Source organism: Tauraco erythrolophus, chromosome 27, assembly GCF_009769465.1.
Source record: "Tauraco erythrolophus isolate bTauEry1 chromosome 27, bTauEry1.pri, whole genome shotgun sequence".
Taxonomy (NCBI): Eukaryota; Metazoa; Chordata; class Aves; order Musophagiformes; family Musophagidae; genus Tauraco; species Tauraco erythrolophus.
Genome location: NC_141491.1, coordinates 6,330,199 through 6,356,312, shown reverse-complemented (window position 1 = coordinate 6,356,312; position 26,114 = coordinate 6,330,199). Strand labels below are relative to the sequence as shown.

The 26,114-nt window shown below is 54.2% G+C and overlaps 1 protein-coding gene across 4 annotated transcripts; it reads left to right on the top strand.

Annotated features, from left to right (window-relative positions):
• Positions 1-2,409: 2,409 nt before the first annotated feature.
• TNNT2 (troponin T2, cardiac type) lies at positions 2,410-11,581 on the top strand. 4 transcript variants are annotated; one of them, XM_086627158.1, is made up of 17 exons: positions 2,410-2,447; positions 3,596-3,606; positions 3,730-3,747; positions 5,111-5,161; positions 5,962-5,994; positions 6,239-6,241; positions 6,516-6,551; positions 6,817-6,838; positions 7,823-7,883; positions 8,024-8,140; positions 8,491-8,568; positions 8,715-8,825; positions 9,230-9,339; positions 9,778-9,868; positions 10,161-10,201; positions 10,888-10,893; positions 11,533-11,581. In XM_086627158.1, the coding sequence occupies exons 1-17, from the start codon at positions 2,410-2,412 to the stop codon at positions 11,579-11,581; spliced, it is 876 nt and encodes a 291-aa protein (XP_086483284.1). The 4 variants fall into 4 exon arrangements, with proteins under 4 accessions (XP_086483284.1, XP_086483283.1, XP_086483285.1 ...); XM_086627157.1 differs by lacking the exon at positions 6,239-6,241 and adding an exon at positions 4,350-4,379; XM_086627159.1 differs by lacking the exon at positions 6,516-6,551.
• Positions 11,582-26,114: the final 14,533 nt, after the last annotated feature.

Below are 26,114 nucleotides of genomic sequence, written 5' to 3'. Positions count from 1 at the left end.
ACTCAAGGCGAAAGCGTGAATCCTACCCGCTGGGGGCAAATCCTTACCCCATCGGATTTGCCCCAGTGCGGGCTTTACCAGCCCTGGGCTTTAAGGAGCTGTAGCCACTCGCCCTGGCGTGGGGCGTCACATCGACCCGAAACGCGGCTCCGCACGGACTGAGATGCGCAAATGCGCCTCGCCCTGTGCCCGTGAGTCACAACAGGCTCCGGCTCGGGCATCTCCTTTAACGAAACCCCTCCCCATCGGCGGGGGCATCCCACGGGCTCGAGATGCACCGTGCTCAGGCTCGGGCATCTCTGCTCGACGTGGGTCCTCCACGAGGAGGAGGCTGCGAGTGGGTCTGTGCTTGCCCCACCGAGGGCTGGCTACAAGGGGCTGCTGGCAAGGGGGGCTCAGCCGCGGCACACGTTGTTCCGTTCCATCTTCACTGACCTCTTATCCGTGTGGCCGTTTCTCCCAGATCTCAGCCCTTTCTGGGTGAACTCGGCCCGGTGGGCGCCCCGGCAGCGGGGCTCTCCCCGAGTTCCCCAAGCGGCTCCGCCGCCGCCATCCTTGACGGGGCGGGCACCAGCCCGGCCCGGGCCGCCGGCCCAGCCGGGAGCCGGGAGCGGGGGCCGTGCCCCCCTCCCGTCTCCTCGCCCCTGGGCACAGGCACACACCTTTCCGGTTCCTTTGTCCCGACGTAAACAGGGCAATTCGCAGAGGCGCCGATTGGCTCAAGCCCCGAGGGGGACGGGAGTCCGGTGTGATGGGCAGCTTCTGCCACCCGGACCTCCCCCCCCCCACTTCAAACCATAACACTGTGCAGAGGATGGATAAATATTTCCTAGAGCTACTTTTTTTCCTTGTGTTTCCCCTTAACAGTCCTGGTTTTGTTGCTGTTCCTCAGCGAATGCTCTGTGGGATCTGGTGATGTATGAGAGAAGAGGTGAAAGGAAATGTAGAAATGAGCTTTTACAAAAGCATGTTTGTGCTGTTGTGGCCAGGAGGGAATCTCTGCTCTTGTGTTGCAAGAGGATTGGATGAAGTCTTGGGTGCTGGACCATTCTGAGCCTGGGGAAGAAGTAGGACCAGGAACTGATATTCAAGGGGGAGCAGAGATGAAGGGCATGGTGCTGCAGAGGGGTGCATAGGGCCAAGCCTCGTATCCATCAGAGGGAAGGGAGCAAGGATGGCAGAAGCAGGCAGTGAACCCGAGGCAGATGGGGCTGAGTTCTGACTTCATTCATTTCCAAAAAGCACTTTCTGAGTCACTGCTCAGAACTGAGGTTTGACGACTCCCCGCCCCTGGAGCCACGGGCATGCAGAGGTGCCCCTTCTGTAATGCGTCTTTCCCGTGCTTGTGGATTCCAGTCCCAGATTCAGCATCTTGAATAAGCGATCCTGAAGCCTGTCCTACCCATCCCGGGTAATAAATACTCAACAGATGTAGCCAGGAGCAGTTGTTCTTGGACGCCTGGCAGGAGGAGAAGTGAAGCGGCGCTGCTCTGGGAACAGGTGGTTTGGCACATGAAAGTTATTTCTAGAGCTGCCTCGCGTTGTCCTGCTGCATGTCAGCTTTGCCGAGGTCTGGCATGAATGCAAGTGATGAACAGACTGTGCAGGGGCTTGGGCTGATGCTCAGGGCTGCTCCAGGATGCCCAAGGCTGGGGCCGATGAGGGGATTGGTCCATGCAGATCTTGTGGTGGACCTAGATGAGGTGGGATGATGAGTAAAGTCCTCCTGACCACCACTGGGAGGGAGATGAGTGCGCTGAGAAGATGAGCATGGCTGTTTCTGCAGAGTTTTTAGCCCTTTTGCTAAACCAGGCTGTGAATTATTCCTTTTAGCCAACCTCAGTCTCAAGTCCAGGACCAGGAGAGAAATGCTCCTGCTGAGCCTGGATCGCCCCTTTCCAGAGTGTGATCCGCTCTTGGAGGGCTGGACTGGGAGCTCTCACCGAGATCTCGTGCTGCGGCTTGTACAGGGCTGTAAATTTGAGATAACAGGACATCCCTGCAAGTTTCTGTGTCCCAACTGAGCTAAGAATAGCCAGGAATCAAAACAAGCTGGATGTTAATGGTTGAGTTATTTTCCCGTGCCCTGAGCAAACACAGCACCCTGAGATGGCTGCGGTGAGCGGAGCGGCGTGTCCCGGACACGGCTCCTGCCAGCAGTTATCGGTGTTGCAGGAGGCTGTGTCTAATCTCCTGCCTTCCATTTGGGGCGAGCTGTGATATCCTGGGAATGGAGGGGAGGGGGGAGCCTTATCTGTGCCCAGATAACGCTGTGGCAGCCTGGCTGGGGACAGCTCGAAGCTCCAAGCCCGTGTCTCGGGCTCCAGAGGACAGGCTGTGCTTGTCCTTATCTCAGCTCCTAACCCTCGCTTTTTCCAATCTGCCTTTAATTCTGCCAGATAACCAGGCATGTCGGACTCTGAAGAGGTCGTTGAAGAATATGAGCAGTAAGTGGTGTGGTTTTAAATACTTCCTTCCTTCCTTCCTTCCTTCCTTCCTTCCTTCCTTCCTTCCTTCCTTCCTTCCTTCCTTCCTTCCTTCCTTCCTTCCTTCCTTCCTTCCTTCCTTCCTTCCTCCCTTCCTCCCTTCCTTCCTTCCTTCCTTCCTTCCTTCCTTCCTTCCTTCCTCCCTTCCTCCCTTCCTCCCTTCCTTCCTTCCCAGCATTGCTTAGCCATTTGGGGGGCACCAGCTCTCATCATTACCCCAGCAGGAAAGGGCCTTGGGATCCCCCCACCCTGTGCCCATCTGCACCGCTGCTGCGATAGTGCCGAGGCCCCCAGCAGTGGGGAGTTTTGGGCTGGGAGCCGTTTGCCAGGGACGCAGTTTGCCAGATATGGTTTGCCATGCACACAGCAAGGGACAGTTCCTGCATTAAAAATGTTGGGGTCTAAACCAGTGGGATAGTGCTGGGGAAAGGCTGAGGTCACCAGCTTGCTGCTGCTGGGGTCCTGCTGCCACATCCAGAGCATCGCTCCCCAAGGCTCAAATTTGAGGGCAGATTTTGCTAGTTGAGGGCTGCTGGGCCATGAGGTGCACCCCAGAGAGACGAGGCTCAATGTCTGCGATACGTGGTCATAAGGATCAGCCCAAACACAGCTCCTACTTCTCCTACTTCTCATCCACCAGCAGAAAAAAGTAGATCTGAACCCTTCTCTCCTGTTTAAATGCCACAAGACTCGCATGTCTGACGCCTGGGCACACCTGAGGACACGCTGTGCATCTCCCCCAAGGCCAGGAAAGGATTCTGGGGCAAAGATGAGATGTGAGATGCCCGTTTTTAGGATTATAGGCCATGATCACTTGATCTTCTCAAGCTGCAAAACGATGTTGTGCTCTGATCGCTGTCGAAGCATCAGTCGAGCACTTCAGCTCCTGCTGTCCCCAGCGTGCAGGGTGATCTGGGTCTTGTCCTGTCCCCATGGCCACCTTGCAGCATGTCACACGGCAACCTGCCCAGCAGTCACTGCCCATTGCTATGAAAAAGCAGAGCCAGCCTTGAGGAAATTTCAAATTCCCCTTTGGCCTCACTGACGAACTCGCATGCCCTGTTGTAGCAGATCACTGTAACTCCACAAATTTGTGTTGTGCTTCGCAGGGAGCAGGAAGGTAAGAGGATGTGGAGCATCTGCAGCTGTCCCGGGACTGAAGCTAAGAAACGATCAGAGCAACTTCAATAACCTGCATCTTTTTCCTTTCCTTCTCTCCCGTGTGCCCATGTGCTCTGTGAAGAGGAGTACGTGGAAGAAGGTAAGTGTTTCACCAGCAGTTGCAAGGACCAAGAGACGAGTGCTGTTGGTTCAGTGTTTTTCTTGGGTGGGTTGTGGTGGTAAGTTCCTTGACCGCAATGGGCAAACCATGACCAGAAAACGCAGATGAGACCATGCTCCAGATTTTTCCGCCTGAAAACTCAGTAGGATCAAAACCAGCCTGAATGTTTCCAAGATCTCTTTTGTCAGAGTGATCCCTTGCCTCAAAACAGGGGTGGGGACGCTGAACTCGGGCATTGGCAGAGATGTGAGCACAGTCACGCAATGGCAGCTGGAGCCTCAGCTGAATGTGTATTAATGATGCCCAAGCACAAACCTCCAGCTGCCCCAGTCCGATGAAGAAGCAAACCCCACGACGCAGCTGCTCTGTGCCACAGCTGGGCTGTGCATTTGGGGACGGGTTTGGGCGCTGGGTTTTGCTGCACAGAAAAGCATCCTGAGCCTTAAAAGCAAAGAGAGGTGCAAGGGGGAAACCACTGCAGTGCTGGAGTGCTCATCTCGTGCACGCCGTAGCTACGCCCCACAGCTTTATGGTGTCTGACTAACCTCTGCACTTATTCCTTTCCCTCCTCCCTGGCCCAGAAGAGGAAGAATGGATAGAGGAAGAAGACGGTAGTTATTGCACCTTTCTTTATTCATCTGTCCACTGCTGCTGTGAATATGTCGTGCGTCGGTGTCTTTTGCCTCTCTCTGGTTGGGAAATGTTTTTCTTTCATTCTTCCACTTCTCCCGCTCGCCTCTTGCCCTCGTCCCCTCCCGCCCTGCTGGGCGTACCTGCTCCTGTGTCTGTGGCTTCTCTCACATCTGTCAACCAAATGCACTCGTGGTTTGCTATCTTCGTTTTCTTCTCTCTCGCTGTGGGACCACAAGTCTTCCCAGGACCTGTGGGCCCCAGCATCACTCTAAGTCCAATAGAGGACTCCTGTGGGGATACTGCTCCCTCCAGTGGAAAATTACTCCAACAGTGCCATAAATCAGGGCGTCGAAGGCACATTCCCTAATAGCAGCCAGTCTTGTTCTTTGCTGGCTAGAGGAGAGCAATAGAATTCACTCCCCTCCATCCTGGGCTCTAAGAGTATGGATAGCAGGAGAGGGAATGAGGGACAAACCAGGAGGTGGTTATAAATCCTTTAATTTTTATTTTTCTCTCCTGCTCGAGCACTTGGGTAAAGGTTAGAGTGAAGCCCTTTGCTTTCTGAACCGCTCCTTCTTTCTCCTGCGGCTACTTCACCCCCGGGTCTCTCTCTCGGCCGGCTCCCTGCCATAGTTTTCCTGATACCAGGGTTCATAAGGAGCCAGTGGGAGTGACAACTATCAGACTCACACTGCCCCTTATTCCACAGGTCAGGAAGAACAGGTAGAGGAGGAAGAGACTGAAGAAACCAAGGCAGAAGGTGCGTGGTGGCTTCGGCAGCGAGCTCCCATGGCTTGGCTGGAGCCATGCTCTGCTTCGGTGGGGTGCCAAGCAGGGTCTGGGATGTCCCAGCATGGCCTATGGCAGAGGGCCAGCAGCACAGAGGGGCACCTCTTTCCCAAATCTGTGGTTTCCAGTAAGGAGGTGTCAAAAATGAGCTGCCCTTTCCTGTTCTACCAAATGCCTTGGCCCTGCAAGCTTGAGGATAGCAGTGTTTTCTGCTGGTTGCTGATCAGTTTGTGTCCAGCACGCTGAAATAATGCCCAAAGTGAGTTAACCCTGTTCCACCAAGAGGCCCCCGTAGCCTTACTGGGGCCATTTCCAGAGCTGGGGTCATGCTCTGAAGTGTCTCACCATCCAAAGAGCAGTGGACTTCATGAGACCTCTTTGGAACAGACTGATGTATGTCCTTGTGTTGCCATGGCTGGTGAGGCAGGCTCAGATCCCAGCCATGGGATCCTCCCAGAGTTAGGGTGCCAGGACCCTAGATATAAGGAAGAAATTTTTTACGGTGAGGATGGCGAAGCACTGAAACAGGTTGCTCAGAGAAGCTGTGGCTGCCCCCTCCCTGGAAGTGTTCCAGGCCAGGTTGGATGAGACTTTGAGAAACCTGATGTAGTGGAAGGTGTCCCTGCCCATGGCAGGGGGTTTGGAACGAGATGATCTTGAAGGTCCCTTCCAACCCCAACCATTCCATGATTCTATGACGCCTCTGTGCTGGAGGAATGTGGCTGCCCTCACTTATGGATGCTGATATTCTGCCCATTGATTTTGAAACAGAACAAGAAGATGAAACGAAAACACCAGGAGAAGGTAAAACAGGAACAGAGGAGGGGCAGTTTTGGCCATTTCAGTCCTGATCCCAGTCCCCCAAGACACTGGCCCCGTGGGTGTTTTCAGTGCTGAATTCATTTGTTGCTGAAGAGGGACAATGTGCAGTAATTGGGGCAGAGCTGCCCTGGCTCCGTCTTCTGCCAGGGCTGGGGCAGCAGGAGGTCTGCAGGAGGGATGGCTTTCTGCTGCCTAGGTAAGAAATTCATACAAAATATAGAAGGAGAGGGTAGTACTACTGTTTTCCCAGCCTGAGCTCTTGCAAAGCTTGTTTGGGTTCCTCCTGGAGAGGACCGGGGGCTCTCCTGGTCTATCTGTGGGTGAGGGATGTCCATGAAAGACCTGCTCTCTCCCCGTTCATCCTGGAGGGATGGAGCTGGGTTTTGCAATGGGAATAAGCATAGGGCAGAGTGGAACAGCCTGGCTGAAGCACCCGCTGTGTCAGCAGGCAGGGTGCACAGCAGGGCTGGCCTCCAGGAGCCAAAGCATCGCGTTTTCCACAGGTGGAGATGGGGACCGAGAGCAGGAGCCCGGAGAAGGTGAGTATCCATCCTCATTCCTCTCTGGGGAGGGAGGGATGGTCCCATCACCCGTGTAAGGAGGTGCCAAACGCCTTTCTGCTCAGCCTGCGGGTTTTGGCACACAGACGGACACCTTGTTGCATGTCTCTTTGCTGGAGAATGGTCCACAGTGCAGCCCTGGGGAGAAGGGTGGCTCAGCTCCGTGTTGTGGGTTTTGGGTCAGGGTGTGAAAGCAGATGCCTCTCTGACACTAACGTTGTCTTTCTCTCCTGGGGACTCACAGGCGAATCGAAGCCGAAGCCCAAGTAAGTGTCGGTGCATTTTCTCTGGTGCAAGGTCTGACGCAGGAGCTGTGCCAGGGCAGAGGCTCCATGTGATGGGCTTAGCACCATCATCCATAAAGGACACGAGTGAAGCCTCAAAAGCATGACCACAGTGTGGGCTGGGACATTGTTGTGTGAGAGAACAAGGGAGAGAAACAAGCAGATAAACACGGAATATGAACGGCATCCTGAGAATTAAGACTTTTGGCAGTTTTGAAGCATTTTCTATGTTCCTTGGGGAAAGATCAGCTGCCCTGTGGCCCTGCAGCTGGTAAAAATCTGCAGGCACCCTAGCCTGGGGTACGTGGTCCATGACACCTCTCCAGTATGCTCCTGGCCATGGCTGGCATGAGACAGGCATTTACATGAGTGTCAGCAGCACCGGGACAGGAGCACCTACCTGAAGGAGCAGGGCTGTGAACCATGGCCAGGAACCTGTGGGTCCTCGTGGAGCACTGGGATACTCCGGTCTGGGAGGCAGATCTGTCCTCAGCCATGTTCGCCTCATCCCTTCGTGTCTTTACGTGTCCCTGCTGAGCATCTCCTGCCCTTCCTGACCCCTGCAGTGGATGAGAGGATGGTTTCCAGTTCCCTGTACCAAGTCACACTGGAGCACACAGTTCCTCTGTGCTCTTTCGGGTGAGCAGCAGGGTGGCTGCCAGCCCCAGGGTGCCTGGCAAAGGGTCATGGCCAAGTTGCCTGCAGCTTGCAGAGTTATTCCAGCCATGCAGGCGCCTTGGAGTGCTTCCCGGGAATGCTAGAGGTCTTCCTCTGAGACTGTCCAGCTGGCAACCTCCAGCAAGCAACATTACACTTCCCTGTCCTCAAAACGTGCTCGCTCTGCATCCCCAGGGGCTGGAGGCTTGGAGAGGAGGGCTAGGTAGACCAATGCAGGGACAAAAGGCACCGTCCTGCCCCAGGTATCTGCTGCAGACTCACCATTCTCCTACTCACCGTTGATTGCAGGGTCTTCATGCCAAACCTGGTGCCTCCCAAAATCCCAGATGGCGAGAGACTGGATTTTGACGTGAGTAGCGCACCCAAAGCCAACCCCCGCGAGGTGCTCCCCTCGCATCGCTCCTCCACCCTGTGCCCAGCAGCTCTGCAGCTCCTGGAGGGCTTCACTGGCGTGAGCGTAACCATCGCTGTTGTTTCTGTCCGGTGCAGGACATCCACCGCAAGCGCATGGAGAAGGACCTGAATGAACTGCAGGCCCTCATCGAAGCCCATTTTGAGAGCAGGAAGAAGGAGGAAGAGGAGCTCATCTCCCTCAAGGACAGGATTGTATGTCTGCAGCCCCCTCCCTCTATCACTATTGCCACCCTCTCCCCTGTGGGCAAACAGCCACGGGCCTTCCCCCACAGTCCCGACCGCAAGACCTGAGACATCCCCTGTCCCTGCAAGACAGAGGATGAGATTTGGGCCATATTTTGCAGCTGCTGCGATGCTGTGGTGCCTAACGGAGATGCACCTTCTCCCATGGGCTCTAGTCCATGTGCTCTCCTGGGAGACATTGGGAACAGCAGATCTGCCCTTGGGGCTCTCAGGGCTTTTGGAGTCAGGGATGTGTCCCTAGGGACAGAGAGGACGCAGATTCCCTGGGGTGTCCAAGCCAATGTCTTCTCCTCCTGCAGGAACAACGACGAGCGGAGAGGGCAGAGCAGCAGCGGATTCGCAGCGAGAGGGAGAAGGAGCGCCAAGCCCGCATGGCCGTGAGTCTTCCTATGGCGCGTCGGGCTGGTCTTGGGTAGCACAAGCCCAGCCGCAGAGCACGTGGGAGCACGAGCTGTGTGTTGCATGCAAGCTGGTCCATGAGGTCTCCATCTGTCCGCTCCTGACCCACTTCTGACCCTGGCAGGAAGAAAGAGCTCGCAAAGAGGAAGAGGAGGCGCGGAAGAAGGCTGAGGAGGAAGCACGGAAGAAGAAAGCCTTCTCCAACATGCTGCATTTTGGAGGCTACATGCAGAAGGTGTGATCCTACCCCAGATGGTTGCAATGAAGCCGCTGGTGCTCCTGGGAAGGGCTTGACTGTGGGCTGGCCCCCCAGCACATCACACATCCTTGGTGCTGGTAGACTGTGGTTTCTACAAGCAGAAGACAGGCCACCACGGTTAGGTCACAGCACTGGTCAGAGGGCCAAAGTGAGCTGAGAGCTCTGCTTTGCACATGGTGGCCAGGGGAGGTTCCAGCTTTGCCTCAGGGACAGGGATGGGGGTGTGCGGGGTGTCTTGTCCACTATTATCAAAATTTCTTTGAGGATCTCATGCTTCTGGAGTCCCAAAAGCAGAGGGCGTTGGGGAAAGAACTGGGGATAGGAGTAGAGCAAAAGCTGGGCAGATTTCCTTCCCTCCAATGGACTGATGATTTCCTCAGTCAGAGAAAAAGGGTGGGAAGAAGCAAACAGAGCGGGAAAAGAAGAAGAAGATCCTCAGCGAACGGCGGAAGCCCCTGAACATTGACCACCTCAACGAAGACAAGCTGAGGTGAGCACGGGCTGCAGGAAGGACCTCTAGGACAGAGGGTCTGCTTTGGGTCCCACCTCCCAGGGCAGGATCCTGGGCCTGGGGCTTTTGGGCCAGCTGGGAGACAGGCTGTTACACCCCACCAGGGACGTGGGCTCCACGGCTCTGCTGGGCCACCACGGCCAGGCTGCTGCTGACAGCGCCGGCCATCAGAGGGAGCCACGCTCACACGCGTGGGACACGCATGTCCCCATGTGTCCCGACCTCACCCATGGCTCTGGTCCTCCCGTGGGAATGGCATTGCCGCCTGGCCAACACATCCCCGGCTGGGCATGGAGCCTGCAGACACCCATCCTGGGGGAGCAGAGGAGATGGTGGCATCGCTGTCCTGTCCCCTGCAGTGACCTCCCTGTGAGCCACATCCCTTTTCTGCGCTGACATCAGTGGCTCTTCCCGCAGGGACAAGGCCAAGGAGCTATGGCAAACCATCCGCGATCTGGAGGCTGAGAAATTTGACTTGCAGGAAAAGTTCAAGCGGCAGAAATATGAGGTGAGCCACGAGGACCTCCTCGAGCTTGCTCACCCTCCGTATGCCTGGCTGCTCCTTCTGCTTCCCATTTGGGAGATGAGGTGGGCTGTCCGACCGACGGTGCTGTCACAGGAAAGCTGGTTGCATCTGAAAAGGGCCATACCCACCTTGTGCATGGGGTGACAAACACTCAAGAGGGTCTGCACCGCTGAAAGCAAAGAGAGCAGTGATGCACCTTCGCTCAGACCCTCATCCCTGGCCGGGCGTGGGGCATCTTGCCAGGCCTCACCACCTGCCTGCCTTTCTTTTGCAGATCAACGTCCTCAGAAACCGCGTTAGCGACCACCAGAAAGTGTAAGTCCCTGGGCAGGCTGAGCATCCTCCCTCGACGCCTCCCGCCCTTCCAGCTCCCTGCTCCCCTGGCCCCAGTTCTCCCCCTGTGTATCTTCTGGCTCTCTTGCACTCCTGCAGAGTCACCTCCTGTCCTTCCCATCACTGGTCCTGGTCCCACTGGTACCTGCTGTTCATGACCTACAGGTCTGTCCCAGGGACTTCAGTCCATGCTGCTCTGCTCCCATTGACAGACCCCCCCCGTTGCCTCCCACCTCCACCAGCTTCCCCCTGCCCCAGAGACCCTGGGGACACTCCCCTGTACACATGGAGCCTCATGTCCTGCAGGGTCCTGACAGCCTCCAGCAGCCCCCATTCCTGCCGTGGCTCTGCCCAGCATCTCAGGGAAGGTCCTTGCATAGGAGGGGAAATCCCAGGGGCTGTGGGAGCTGTGCAGCCCCTCAAGGACAGGGGAGGCTGCTCTGGTGCCCATGTCCCCTGCCCAGGACTGGGAGACCCTTTACAGGAGGGTGTAGGTGGATGTTTAACCCCCACCCTTGGGAGCACCATGCTGCTCTCACATCACCATCCCACCCTGTTGTCTCGCATGAGAGGTGCTCAGCCTGCCCCATCTGACAGCCAGCATCATCCCCCCACCACTTACACCCAATCTCTCTTCTTTTCTGCCCCACCATGGCCCGTTACTGCAGCAAAGGGTGAGTACAGGCATTTCCCGAGTGCCATGTGTCTCCCCCTGCACGTGTGCTGCATGGACATAGGGCTGACAACAGGCCAGCAGTAGGGCTGAGGACTGGCAGACAGAGCTGGGCTGATGACTCTTGGGATGACATGCCAGAAATTCCCTTTGCTGTCCACCCAAGCCTCCTCCTCCTCCTCGCTGCTGAGCCGTGCCCAGAGCAGTGCCTGTTCCCCTGATGCTGGTTAAGGAGAGCGATGTGGTGGGTCCTGGCTAACAGCCTCACAGCTTCTGGTTCCTGGGAGGAGGATCCTGCAGCTATCCTTATCCCTCCACAGCCAAAATCCAGCTTCTTTGCTTCTTCTCTGAAGGATCCTTGGTGGGGAGGAATGTGGGAAGGGAATTGGGGCTTCTTAGAAACACCTGGCAAAGTGCATGAGCTTGTGCCCATGGAGTCCCAAAGCACGCAGACTGGCTCAGGTCCCAAGCTTTTTCCTGGGGCTGCTGAAGGCCTTCTTCCACAGGGCAGTGAGCACCAACTGGAGATGGTTTGATCCTCTTTGCAGGGCCTCTGATTCTCCTCCCATGGCACCCACCTTCTCCCACCTTTCACAGTCACTGATGCCTTTTCACGCATGCTTTTCTGCTTCTCCCCCAGGTCGAAGGCTGCCCGTGGGAAGACCATGGTGGGTGGCCGGTGGAAATAGATGACTCAGAAAGCAGAGGAGGCTCAACCACGAGAGGTGTATCGCCTTTTGGTTGGCCAGCTGGCTTCCTCACGTCGTGGAGCCCGCACCGCGCGCCCACCTGCCCTCCCACTGCGCAGGGCTTGCAAAGACCTTGCTGCAGGCACTGCGCTGCCTGGGTGGGCAGATGCTTCGCGAGGTGCCCTTTCTCATCTCCACACCCCCAGTTGATGTTGTGTCTGTAAATAAAGAGAATGGTGAGGGGGTTGTGGGTGTTGTCTCCATCCCAAAGCTCTCAGCCCAGAGGAAACAGGCACCGGATCGTCCCAGCAGAGCTCGACTGAGAAAGCTCCCTGGGGTGCACAAGGATGCAGCAACCATCCAGGATCCCCTGAATAACGTCTCCTTGCCTCACAGCATCTCACACCTGCCGTCCTTGGGAGGTTTTGTAACAGACCTCAGTGGTCTGACCTGCTTTTCCTGCTGCATTTTGGGGCAAGCCTAGTTATGGCCACTTTGATTCCAGCTCTGCTGTACCACAGCCCCCCTCTCTGCCCTCTGTGTCAGGGCTGGCCCTATGGCACAGCATGGATAGGGCCACTGTTTCCAAGCCCATAGGTCCATGGATGGGTTTCAAGCCCTACTTCCAGGCCACTTTAACCCCTATTCCTACCCCTTCCTAAAGGGCCCAGACCAACTGTGTTTGCCTCCTCTGCATATTTCTGACAGCATGCAACGAAGACTTGAGTCAGTGTGGAGAGACCATTTATCTGTCCTTTTAGGGGTGAGGATCTCCTTCATCTAGCTGAAGGCATCCCTGTAGCATGGTCCCACATGCAACACCCACAGGGGCACATCAGCGGCATGATCCCAAGTGTTCCCAGTGCATGGATCTGGACTGTCAGCCAGCAGAAAACACCAGAATTGCATGAGCATTTTCTGGGGCAAGCTGTCCCATGCTGTTGTTCAACAGCATCCATGAGGCATTTCCCAGAGCAGTGGAGAGGGAATGGATGCACAGGGTGGTGGATCATAGAATCACAGAATCACTAAATGGTTGGAAGGGACCTTTGGGTTGGAAGGGACCTTCAAGACCATCTAGTTCTAACCCCCCTGCCATGGGCAGGGACACCGTCCACTACACCATGTTGCTCAAAGCCCCATCCAACCTGGCCTTGAACACTGCCAGGGATGGGGCAGCCACAATTTCTTTGGGCAACCTGGTCCAGTGCCTCATCACCCTCATTGTAAAAAATTTCTTCCTTAGATCTTCAAGGGTTTCTTGTCTTCCTTCTTTCTGGGGCTGCCTGTCATCTCCATCCCAGACCCAGTAATGCATGGGCATCCTGCAGATTTCTCCCTCGTGCTGCCTCTTGGATGACAACTTATTTTGCCTACTTCCACATGTGCCATCAGGTTTTGGGGAGTGAGCCTCTGGGAAGCTTCAGCTTCAGTGAGGCAACAAATGAAGGACAATCAGACCCCCACCATCTGCCTCCTCAAAAACAAGGGGTAGAGGGATGAGCCTCATCCCTTACTGGGACAAAAAGGGGAGAGCTGGGGAGGGTGCCAGTGCTGGGACACAAAATTCCTGAAGGGTGGTTGAGTGGAGGTCCAGAATATGACATTTCCACCCTGATCTATGCATGGCCCCGGGGACGTTCCTTGGGGCAGAAAGGTACATCTGGCTTGGAAAAAAATATCCTTGTCTCCCAGGCTCTGAAGGCTCACCCTCAAAACCCTCTGGCAGGCAAAGGCAGGGCCCTGCCAGTGCCGGTGCCTGGTGCAGCTCAGAGGCTCCGCAGCCTCTCTGCCCGTCCCCGCGGGGCTGGCAGCGCCCAGGGTGGGGGTACAGAGGCACTCCCTGCTTCCCACAGCGTTGCCTGTCTCGGCAGCGTGCTGGCCCCTCGCCAGCCTGGCTCCGTGCACGCCGGGGCCGAAACCTGCACGCTCCCTCCCCACCCAGCACCTCCCTCCCTGGGCCCGGTGCTCCGTGGCACGGCCGTGCCAGAACAGCTGAGTCAGCGCCCAGCCCTGCCACCGACCCTCCCCGGCTCCCTCTCCCACCCGTGTCTGTGGCTTTCCACGACGAGTGGGCTGCTGCCGTGCCGGGGCATGGCAGAGCATGGTGCAGGATGCAGAAATCCTCTGGAACATGGCAGAGCGCTCTGGGGTCTTCTCCAGGGTCTTCCAGGGTGCTGGCGCCATCCCAAGTGTTGCAGGGGCTGCGTGATGATTGCAATGGCACGGTAGGTTGTGCCAAGGTCTGCTGGAGCACGGCTCAGGGCGCTGCATGCTGGAGAGGTTAGCAGTGGGCTGGCATTCTGCAGTGCTGCTGTGTGGTCCCAATATCCCCATGGGCAGCAGGACCTCTGGATGCCAGATAAAGAACCAGCAGCCTCTAGGGCATGAGGGGTGAGGGGTGGAGAGCTCTGCCCTTCCCTAGCAGGGCATCTCCCCAGGAGCAGCGCGGTGCAGCATCCTCTAGCACATTGCAGAGGAACAGCATCTGCTGCCATAGCGTGCAAACGTCCTTCATGCTGTGGTCCTTTGAGGAGCAGCCCCTTGTGCAGCACTGCTCTGGAGCACAGCACGTGAAACCAGTGTCTGCTCAAGCACAGTTCTGGTCTCTCAGGCAAAGCACTGGACTGGGATCAGGTTGTCCCCTCACAGTCTGTGCAGTGCAGGGTGCCAGGATCATTTTGGCTCCCCTACGGAGACGTTGGATGTGCTGCAGAGAGGCGTGCATGCTGGTGGGTGCAACACAGGGCTCACGTCCTACAGCACTGCGTGGCACAGAAGGCCTCTGCCCTCCCCAAAGTGGTGCCAATGTCCTGGCCAGAGTTCAAAGCTCCAGAGGCTGCTGCCAGCCTGGGGTACAAAGCCTCCTCCTCCAGCGGTCAGCACAAGTGTCCCAACACTACTGTGTGAGCCCAGACCCCAGCAAACCTGTGCCCAGGTCTCACAGGCACGTGCTCCTCATGGTCTGTTGATACAAACCCATGTCGAGGTGCTCCCAGTGCCCCGACGTGGTGGAATGGATGCAGAAGGTGCTGGTAAGATGTTGAGCTGATGTTTTAGGCTGTGATTGTGCTAAACCAAAGCTGTGTGTAAGGCACACTCAAAACCCAGGAGTGCTCCCAGAGTCGAAGCCGGGCTGAAATACAGATATTGAAGAGCCTGGTCCTGCCTCTACTGCTACAGATAGAAACAGCCTGCTTGAGTCTTTGATCAGGCCACGTTAGTCAGGGATGCTCTGGACAGCACAGGAAATTCCAGGATTGCTGTCCTGGGGCCACCTGGCCATTGCACGTCCCAAGGAGCCAGGGTCAAGCATGTGCTCAGGCTACCAGCATTATGCTGCAGTGGTCCAGGAGGATCTGTGGGACAACGGAGTGGCAGCTCTTGAAGCTGAAATGCTGCCAGGGCTCAATGTGTGTCACCAGATGGGGATGTGGAGCCTCTTGCTGGCATCATCAGTTGGGGCACGGGGTGAAGGATGCTCTCACTCCCACCTTGGAGACGTTGGAGCATTGCTTCCCCCCATCAGGCACAACACTTAAGTTTGAAGTGGCCCCACGGGCTATGGAGCGTGACCAAGAGCAGCGTGCGGAGGACGGACAGGCAGGGCGGGCAGAGTCGGGGGTCAGTGTGTGTGTCAGGAGAACAGAGCCTGCCCAAGGTGTTGGACAAGCACCGTGGGTGTGGGCTGCTCTGCGCCTCTTGCTTTGCTCCCTGAGTGAGCCCGTGCCCATGGTCCCCAGTGCAGGACGGGGGACTTGAGTCCTCTGGGGCTGGGCAGGAGGGCGCCAGCACCAGCAGGATAACACGCACATCGACTCCTGTGCTGATGGTGGATCCTGGCTGGCAGACAGAGTCCCCACTGCCCAGGTGCAGCCCAGCACGCCGTCTATTTTTCCAGTGATGTCCAGGGTGTTCAAGGGCAGCACAGCTCGGCGGAGCACGGTGCGGATGATACAGGATGCCATTGCTACAGGGAGTGGGCATTGCCCATCCTTCGGAGCACGGTGTGGGGTTCACCGCTTTCACCTTCCATGACCCTTATACTCAGGTACAGGGTGGCCACGTTGCACTGACCCAGTGTCACCGTCCCCAGAAGCACCTGGGTGCCCAGCCTTGAGCTCAACCCAAGGCCAAACGCCAACAAAAAACTGCAGAAAATGAGGCAGTACAACCCCTGATTTTTTGCAGGTCGGGTTTAAGAACATGCTGCATTTTAGAAGAGACAAAAAGAATGTAAATGTTGAATTTTGAAACAACTTCAAAATTGTTGAGACCTGGAGCTCTCATCTTCAGAGTCCCAAGCCATCGTGTTGCTGCGCGATGACCCTCCTCAGCACGCTTCGCCGGGGGCAAATCCATTTGTTCGTGCAAGCATCTGACGTTTGCAAGTTTTTAATGCTTGTTTTCAAATGCCTTATAAAGCTTCAAGTTTCATTTGATACCTCAGCTCTGCAAACCACTGCCCATAGCAGCTCGTTCAGAGATGTCAATTAATCACCTTTAATTGGTTAAAGTCACCCGTGGTTTCTGCTGATTCCATAGATGTGTTAAATCATCAATGAGGTCTTCAAAGCACCGTAAGCACTGTTTAGCATCTGTGCAACCATCCATGTCCATGAGACAAGTCCTGCTGACAAAGCAGCAATGATGATCTGGGATGGAAAGGAAGAGGCTTTAGCTGTTGTCTGGAAGCAGCATTTTATTGGCATTTAGTGCAAGGAAAATAAGCTTCCTGGCGATGTCTGAATCATTACTTTTGCATGTGCTCTCACGCCCAGGTTTCAGCTGAAGTCCTAGATGTAAACTGTGCTCTTCTTCAGTGCAGGGCAGCGACCACTGGCAGGAGCACTGCGATGCTGAGGCCTAAAGGGAGCTGAGATCAGTCCTTCCACCAGCAGTGGATCCATGAGATTCATGACCGGTAAAGGTGGTGCTGCACCATATGCTCTGACCTGGAGTGGTGCTGAGCACCGAAGCTGCTGTGATGGTTTGTGGGAACCACATCCTCTCGCAGCTGAGGGCAGTGCCCAAGTCAGGGGATGGCACAGATCTCAGGGAGGTTTGGACCACTGAAAGGAACTGTTCCTGTTCCTGCATTCGTCCATTGACCCCACAGATCCTGACCCATCTCCAATCCCAAAGGGCACATGGAGACCAAACACTCGTGCTCAGCTGGTGCACGAAGCTCTGCAGCAAAAATAGAGCTGTGAGGCAAAACCCAGTGCTTTTAGCGGTGTCTCCCATGGTGTCATCTCTGGGTAAACCCCTGGAAGGTGGGTCTCAGAGCCCCATGTTTGCAGCTTTGAGGCCAGGTATCTTCAGAATATTCCTGTTCTTGCTACTCTGCTGCTGGCACCGTCCTGCTCCCCGCAGAGGAAGGGGGCTGTGTTCTGCCTTGCATACAAACGCACACACGTATGCACGTGCAGAGTGCCAAACATGTGTGCATGTGCACACACCGTCACAGGTGCCTGTATGCACACGCACACGCAGAGCTTGCTGTGCCGGATCCTGCAACACCACCCCAGAGGAAGGTGAAACATCAGCGATGGGCACAGGGGAACTGTGCTGGAGGCATCCCTGAGGCAGTCCTGGTCTATGGGCTGTCCCAGGACATGGGTGCCCAACAGCAGGGGATGTATTTTAGGGTTTCGTTCATTTACGTCACCAGAGTCTGTGCTCTGGCAGAGGAATTGGAGGGCTCGGGATCTGTGGTGGCAGCGGGAGCTGGATCAGAAGAGCCTGAGTGCACTGGATGAGTCTCGTTGGAAAAGCAGGTGAGGTGGTCCGAATGGGATGTGGATGAAACACTGAATTTTAATTTTATTCTCTCAGAGGGCAGAGCTTAGTTCCTAAGTCTGTTGATGATCAAACACTCAGTCACGAGCACGTTTAACAAGAGATGTGATTTTGTTCACCAAGCGCTGTCACCTTGGCCAAGAGCGAAGCCCTGCACCCTGTATTGTCTCTGCACGAACCCAGCACAGTGTGTGCCCTGTTCCAGATAAGCTCCGATTTGGGCCTGTTGGAAATTGAATGGGATGGAAACACCTTGCTGAAGCGTGAACACGCGGGCTTTGCCTTCGGACCTGGCGTGACCCACTCCTGGGATAATCCTCGTTGTATGTCTTCCTGCGTGAAACAAATACGCAAGAAGCTGGTCTGCTGCAGGCTGTTCGAGTTCACTGCCAGACCCCGGGCTGCCTGCCCCCCACCCCAGGATGCCCCCACGCCTGCCTGATCCCTGCCTGCTGTTTGCTGCCAGCCCGCCTGCTGCGGCTGCGGGGGGTCTTGCTGATGAAGCCTGATGCTGCTGAGCAGCTCAGCACCCCCGCAAAGAAGGTGGGTTTTTTTTTTTTGCCCAGCTTGCCTACGAGGCTGAGCCTTAATCAAAAGATGCAGAGGAGGAAGAGCAGCAGAGGAAGGCCATACATCCTTATCCAACAGCTCAGAGGTTACAGCAGTGGCTGGTGAGGTGGAAGACGGAAGTTTCGATCTCTCCTCAGCTTGATACGAGCATGGCTTTGAGCTCTGGTTTTTAACCCCAGCTGAGCCGCAGCATTCAGTGCCCTCTTTATGTGACACCGGTTCATAATTCCAGCCCCACACACGACAGCTGATGTGTCAGATCATGGCGCAGCGCCGTATGGAAATCGCCCCAGCGCCGGGCTCTCCTGCTGCGGAAGCGCTGTCAGCCCGTCGTGTCTTCCATCCGCAGCTGGGCACAAACACGGCTGTGCCGTCGCAGCGCCGTCAGTCCAGCTTTGGTAGCATGGCAAAGATGGGACACTTGGATCCGGGGAAACACTTTGATCTTTCACTGTGAACCAGATGCTGTTGATTAGCTGTAAAAATAGAGCAATTATCGTAACTTTTCCAGTGATGCTGCAGTGTTTTACTATGACCTGTCGGTGTATTAGCTGCGTGCCAGGCCACACCTTGAAATAAAACAAGCAGAACACGGAATTCACCTGAGTTCTGTAATTGTCAAATTCTGCTGATTTTTTGGACTGACATGTTTTGGAAAGGGAACATTTGACTTTGAGAGGTTTTCCACCTCAGAGTTTGTCTCCGGGCCAGTGTTCCAAACACTTTGAAATGATTACAAGCAGAATCATCCTGACAAAGACTAGGAAGTATTTCTGGGTGCTGGAAGAGGTGCCTAAGGGCCCCATCAGGAGGACAGGTCTCCTCCCTTGGGCTGAGCATCTCATGGAGGTCCCGATCACCTGCCTTGCTGCTCAGAGCACATCCTCCATGGCTGCCAAGTTGGGTTGGCTGTACCAAGGGCAACAACGCAGAGGACATCTCAGCATGGCAGGGCTTCCGATGCATCTGTAGGATCCTTGGAGACCATCAGCTCCAGGGCTCAACTTGTTGCTCCTCCAGCTGCACGGAGTAAATCAGGCACTGTAGGTCCAGATTCACCCCTGCATCTCTTAGCAGATGTACTCATGGCCTGATTTCACTTCAAGGTCTCTCCCAGCAGTGGGCAGAGATAAATATCTCCAGAGGGTGATTCAGTGTTATGTGACCTGGCAGGGCAAAGCCAAGAGGACGAGGGACTGGTTGGAAGGAGCACACTGCAGCAGGATGGGAACCAGCTCCAGGTTATTTGTTCAATGGGGCAATTAGTCCCATAAGTTCCTGAGCTCCATGATTAACTGCAGCCATCCAAACATCGTCATCGCAAGGAAAAATAACTAAAGGGTTCTGGAAATTGTTGACATTTCTTGGCGGCTGCAGAAAATTCCCAATTGCAGCTTGCAGGCCCTTGGGCTAAGGGCAGGACAACCCCACAGCACGCAAACCAATAAACAACTCAGAAGGAAGCACTTCTCTTTTGGGAAAAAGGAAAAATGATGCAAAAGTCCCCAAAGCTTCTGCCCATGAACCAGGCGACGAACTGAGGGGGAGCAATCGCCATCTGCTGCGAGTCCCATCATGGGATAAATAGTGATTGTGGACGTTTCACAAAGATGTGGGCTCCCATGGGCATGAAAATGCTCCATGGATTTTTTATTCAGATCCCAGTGTGCCAAGATAGAGATTTTGGAAATCTGGCCCTGAGCTCTATGGAAAAGCATTTGGCCCATAACTCCTTCCTCACAGAGGTGAGGGTTACAGCTGCAGAAAGAGGTGGCTTTAAGGCACCTGAATCCTTTGGTGGAAGCTGCAGTTTTGAATCGGGCTTTCTAATGCCTTAGACAAACAGGGGGGCAGCAAGTGCTTCACCCCAGGGCCCTCGGCAGCCGGCACGCTGCGTGGGATGGATGCCTATGCTGCAGCGGGGAGGTTGTATGTTGGTACCCCAGCACCCCTGGGACTGAGGGTTGTGAGATGGGGGCTGGCATCCCTGAATTGTGTCCTGGAATTTGGTGTCTCCCTTGGAAAGTGCAAGTCCCACAGCCTCGTTTCCTCCCCAGCAATCCCCCATAACCTGTGGGCTGAAATTTACTGAGGATATGAGGAAACTGGGTTTAATTTGTTCCGTCATTTGGAGGTTCTGCCTCAGAGGCAGACCAGAGATGTTTCCTGATGGAAATACACACACAGCTAGGCAGGAGTTTCAAGACAAAATTCTTGGCCCGAAATATCTAAATTCTTTCATAGGGCTGAGCCTCCAAGTTCAGTTACCCACAGAAAAAAATCATGTTCTCATCTCTATTTTGCTCAAGTAACTGTGACCCACATTCCCCAAAAGCCAAGGACCTGCAAGAGAAGTCACATTCTTGCGGCAGCTTAATAATTTGCCCAAAGCAAAGAATAAGAGAGCTGGGACTTCAACGCTGCTCCTCAAGCTGGAGACACATCTCCAGGCTGGTAGCACCCAAGGTTACATTAAGGAAAGCTAATTCTCCACTAGCAGACCCTGGTACAGTGTATTCTTTTGGAATTAACCTTCTTGGAAAAAGGCTGTTTGCAAATTAGGCTTCCCATGCAGAGTGGGATGTGCCCTCATTTCGCGGAGGTTTGCAGGAGGACTGTTAGCTCAGCAGTTCCAGCTCGCGCCGAGCGCGCGTGCAAATTAAAAGGAGGAAGCCACACGGTTGGTTTTGGGGCATTCCTGTCGAGGTGTTGCCCTTTTGAAGTCGGTGGGGCTTCTCCAGGGCTGGGTCCATCTGCTCCGCTCACACCCTTGGAATGTGGCCGGGGATTGGTGTGACCAGTCGGACCAGTAAACAGTCCTTCCTCCAAAATGAGTTTTTACTGAAATCTGCAAAGAGCTGTTGCAAGCGGATTGACTCACATGGTTTCTCACCTCTTAGTCATGAGCTTCTTCTCTGGACAGTTAATTAGTTTGTTCTTGTGGAGCGCTTTGAAGATGCAAAGCAGGCTGGGAGAGTGAAGTGTTATTAGCTCATTATCTGCAATCTTTTTTTTTTTTTTCTTTTTTTTTTTTTTTGTGTGACAGAGCAATGAAGTCCAGGCTCAGCCTAAGATGCTTAACAGCACTAAAAACCGAATTGTCCACACGCCCAGTTCTGTCCTTCTTTCAGCAGAGCTCTTTGCCAAACCTCAGCGCCTCTTTAGGCTGAAGCTCCCGAACACCAGCCAGGCAGAATAGGTTGGCTTAGAATCACTGCACAGGTCATTGGTGGTGACTCTAAGATTTAGCCTTACCTTGACAGAATACCTGAAAATTTGGAATTTGGACCATTCATTTCAATCTTCTTACTGGTTTCCACATGGGTGTGAAAAGGGAGAATGAGATCAGTGGATTTTTTATAATTTATACCCTGATATGGGTGTATGAGGAGTCAAGTTCAGCATCTGAGAACCTGAAATCTTTATAGAGAGGAGTAAAATTAAATAGCCCGGAAGGTTATGAATGAGATGAATTAGCATCTGTCTGCGCAAAGCAGCTCACGTGTGTCTGGTTACGTTTAAAGAGAAGCAATATCAAAAGTATTACTTTTGTGTCAGCGAAGGACATGCTGGCCAGACAGCTGCCAGGCCCCGTGGCGTATAGTGGATATAACAGCTCCGTCTACATAGCTGATCAATAGTTGTGTATCTGGAAATTTGGGGATGTTGCCAGAGGCATTTCAAAAGCTGGTGTGTCCCATGATGTGGCCTGCTGCAAGGAAATGTGCCCTCATAATTGGGTGCTTGAACACTTTTGGCCCCATTGTAATTGGCCCACATGCAACACTGAGCCTTGTATTGAATTCAAGACCATCCTGAGCATAAATATCCATCTGTTTCTTAGGGAATGGTTGCATGTGGGTGGCCCTGATCGCTCTGCAGACCTCCAGCCTGAGTCTCCATCTTGACGTGAACATGCTCCAGCAACATCGCAGGCTCCCAGTCTGTGGGAAAAGGCCAGGCTGAGCGATGAGCCTCATCCCTCGGGCACGTGCATGTGCCTGCACACACAGACACACACGTGAGAGCAGACACAAATATATATTAAATACCTGACTGCTTTCACTGGGCGCTCACTTCCTAACTTCAGGTTTCACCTGATAGCATCTCCCCTTGGGAGCAACCAGACTTCCAGCACTCGCCTTTGCAGAAGTCCATGATATGAGTCTAGTTTCCTTGTGTTGCTGGACATAAATGATGAAATCATGATATCCTTGTTTGGATATCATTATTGAGGATAAATGCCTCATTTTCATTGCCTTTGCAGACTATTGGCACCAGTTATACAACTTCCAACCCTCATTTCACTGTTGGGTCAGAGAACCACTGGAAAAGGCAAGGCTGGCTCCATCAAAGACGAAGCTTTATTTGGCACCCAGCCTTTCCCTGCCTTGCTTTATGTCCAACTAGATACAGCGAAAGCAGCCACAAATTGCTAAGGAAATCCAGTTAGAAGGATTTCCATCCAAGGTTGAGCAAAATAAACGAAGCTATGGACATGAGTCATGGAGCCTAGCTATTTACAATGAAGTCCTCTTAATCCTGGCCATAAAGATGCATTACTCTCCAGCACATGGGCGGTGCTGAGCATGTCAAGCTTTTATCTGCAGACTTTTGCTTGGAAACAAAGGAAAGTGAACATCCTAGATAGCTCAATGACTCCAGGAGGTGGGTTTTTCAGAGGACCAGAAACAGCAGGAGTGGTGATGGCAGGACACAAATTGGGAACATCCCCACCGTGAGTGCCCCACAGGTGCAGCACGAGGTTGCAGAGGAGTTGCAAAGCTTCTGCCTGGTTTCACCCTCTTCGTTGGCCTGACATTAGATCGTTCTCATGCCAGAAAGACACGAGAAATGTGTTGTTTACCATCTCACCCTATGAGGGTAGAGCTAGTCTGACATCCTAGAAAGATTGTCCCTTTGCAATGTAGTATTAGAGAGAGTGGTTTTGTGTATGTGCACCCGCAAAAGATAAAGGGTGAGGTCTGGGCCACCTCGCTATGTCTGAGCTTATCTTAATATGGGCTTCCTTAATCAGCAGTGAAAACAGAAAATTATTAATCTGCCCCTCCTTCTGCCTCTGTCTGATGATGGGGTGAAACACACACTGGGCAGATTGTTTCTCTCCACTAGCAATGAAGGGAACCCAGAGCAACTATCTCACAATTCAGTGCCTAATTTTAAGCTGCCCAGGTGAGGGTGGATTGATCCTAAAAGATTTCTCCTAGCAAGGAATGAGCAATAAAGGCCAGAGTGGTAGGGAAAGCTTTTTTAGATGTGGTTGTTCAGCTCAGTTTATAGAGAGCTGGTGTTTGGCAGCTGAAAAAAAAACATGTGAGCAAGTTGTCCTACAAGCCCTGTAAAGCCATGCGACTGAGAAGGCAGGTAGTTGTGGGCAAATGATAGCTGCCCATAGCTAGAGGGGAGGGGAGGTGATGGTAGATCCCCTCCTTCACACTGCCTGGCACAAGGTGCCCCTTGCAGCACCACCACTGCTATCACTGCTGGCAAATTTGTGATGAACAAATTACGTTTGGAGACCCCCCGAGATGACTTTAAAAACACATGGAGCTGTTGGAGCGGGTCCAGAGGAGGCCACAGAGATGGTCCAAGAGCTGAAGCACCTCTGCTCTGGAGACAGGGTGGGAGAGTTGGGGCTGTTCAGCCTGGAGAAGACAAGGCTCCGGGGAGACCTTCCAGCACCTTCCAGTGCCTAAAGGGGCTACAGGAAAGCTGGAGAGGGGCTTTGGACACGGGTGTGTAGTGACAGGGGTGATGGCTTTAAACTGGAAGAGGGGAGATTTCAATGGGATCTAAGAAAGAAATTCTTCCCTCTGAGGGTGCTGAGGCACTGGAGCAGGTTGCCCAGAGAAGCTGTGGCTGCCCCATCCCTGGCAGTGTTCAAGGCCAGGTTGGATGAGGCTTTGAGCAACCTGGTGTAGTGGAAGGTGTCCCTGCTCGTGGCAGGGGGGTTGGAACTGGATGATCTTGAGGGTCCCTTCCAACTCAAACCATTCTATGATTCTATGATAAGCATTTGAATCTTCTGAATTCACTCATCCTTTTTGAAAATCCTAGGATCCCTTTAAAGCTTTTCAGGTTTGCAGCTTGGAACAGAGGATGATGCAAAATCACCGCTGGCTTTGGACGGCCCTTCCCTGGTGGGTGAAATTTAAGGCCCTGAACATACAGTCTGGTTCTGGTGGGTGCCAAGGTCTGTGTGGAGCCAACAGCCTGGTTGCTCTGCTGTATGCTGAGAGCAAGAGTCTGAGTTGAGACACAAAGGCTCAGATTTTGGGGTCTGTCCCAGGAACACAGCACGAGCTCTGTTCTGGAGGCGGATTCATGATTAGTGATGTGCACCCTGGGTGCTGAGCCCTTCTATCAGCCAGCAGCTGTCTGGGGGTATCTCAGAGCACCTGAGGTTATGTGAGAAGTTTTATGCCAGGATTTCTGAGAAGGAAGCGGCACAAAAAGCTCCCTGAGACTCTTGATCTGCCAGTGCTGTGAAGCCAGACACCCGATGTTAATGGCCTGGGACCCTCTCAAAAAACAGAAGAACAGACACCCAAAGGGCCAAAATATGCAACTGTAAACAAGATAAAGGCTAAGATGTTGAAGGAGAAAGTGAGGAGGTACACATCCCACCCAGGACAGAGCCTTAGAGAGAGACTGTCATGGTGCCAGCATTGGTGTCTCTGTACTGAGCTCCTCTGCTTTCTGTGGTCCCAAAGGAGGATGACAGGGTGGTGACAACAGTATGGGCAGGGGGTCCTCATGTTCCTGGTCATTCTGAGAAGGAGGAGCAGTCCAGTGGCACATCTGTAAGCATGGATAGAAAGAGCCACAGTGCTCTCACATGGGGATTGCCCCTGCAGCATCTTGCCAAATGAAATCTGAAGGCACCAACTGTTTTGGCCTGGCTCCTCCTCAGCCTTTGGCCTCAGGTTGTGCCATGCTGGTGCTCCTGCGGTGAGCGGTCCAGCATTGCACTGGAGGGCATAGAGGTGCTGCCCTTGAACCACTCCCAGGAATGCTGCATTCCGCTTTGGAGAGTTTATGGAAGGTGCCTACAGCTCTGCTGCTGCTGGATCATGCTCACAGCCCTGTCCTTCGCACAGCCACGGGGCTGCATGACATTGCACATGTCCTCCCACCGTGGCTCACTCCTGTCCCCCTACTCTATATCTACTAGAATAGATATAAGGAAGAAATTTTTTACAATAAGGGTAGTGAAACACTGGAACAGGTTACCCAGAGGAGTTGTGACTGCCCCATCCTTGGAAGTGTTCAAGGCCAGGTTGGATGAGGCTTTGAGCAACCTGCTCAAGGGGAAGGTGTCCATGCCCATGGCAGGGGAGTTGGAGCTAGATGATGTTTAAGGTCCCTTCCAACCCAAACCATTCTGTGATTCTACACAGGATGGAGGTGAAGATGGTCCATCCCTCTCCTGAACACTAGGAGATACGTTGACCAAAGCTCCAGCCATGGTTTCTGAGGATTACACAGCCAGTTCATGCTGGCACTTTCCCCTGCAGGGACGCGGTCCATGGCTGGAGGGCGATGGTGAAGACACAGGCTAGAAGAGAGTCATCGAGAAGCTGTTCCCACATACTGCGGTCTTGGCTCTTCCAGCGCTGGGCTCTGTTTGACCCTTTCCAGGGCAAGGCTGAGCAGTTAGTTACCTGCCTATGAGCAATGGTGACTGCTCATCCCATTCCCTTCCTGCCTGCTGGAGACCTGCCAGTCGCTGTCAGTCTTTCCCCAGTACACTTCCATCACTGGAGGAAAAACTCCTCCATTCATTCTTGTTATCCCACCAGCTGCCACGCCGGCTAATTGGGCACATGGCTTCATCCCTGTTTCCATGGCAGCTTCGCAGGCTGCAGCGCCCAGGAGTGGGGACGGGTTCCTGGGGCCCCCCCGTGGGTATGAACCGCTCTCTCGTGCTCTGCCTTTTTTGGGTGCCTCTGCAGAGGCTCTGCTTCCTCCTGCTCAAAGCAAGGTGGGGCTCTGACTCACCCGCATCTGGGTCTGGCCGCGTGGCAGGACTCGCCGTGGCTCCGCTGACTTTCCCACGGTGGCTGAGCCCCGCGGTGATGCTGCTGCTTCACCCGGGAGCTTGTGGCGGGCAGGCTCCAGGGGCAGAAAGGCAACGGGT

Coding starts and splice junctions, on each gene's coding strand:
- TNNT2 (XM_086627157.1), top strand. CDS start 2,410: ATGTCGGACTCTGAAGAGGTCGTTGAAGAATATGAGCA. Junction 5,162..5,961: donor TGAAGAAACCAAGGCAGAAG/GTGCGTGGTGGC, acceptor ATTTTGAAACAG/AACAAGAAGATGAAACGAAA. Junction 9,340..9,777: donor CTCAACGAAGACAAGCTGAG/GTGAGCACGGGC, acceptor CTCTTCCCGCAG/GGACAAGGCCAAGGAGCTAT.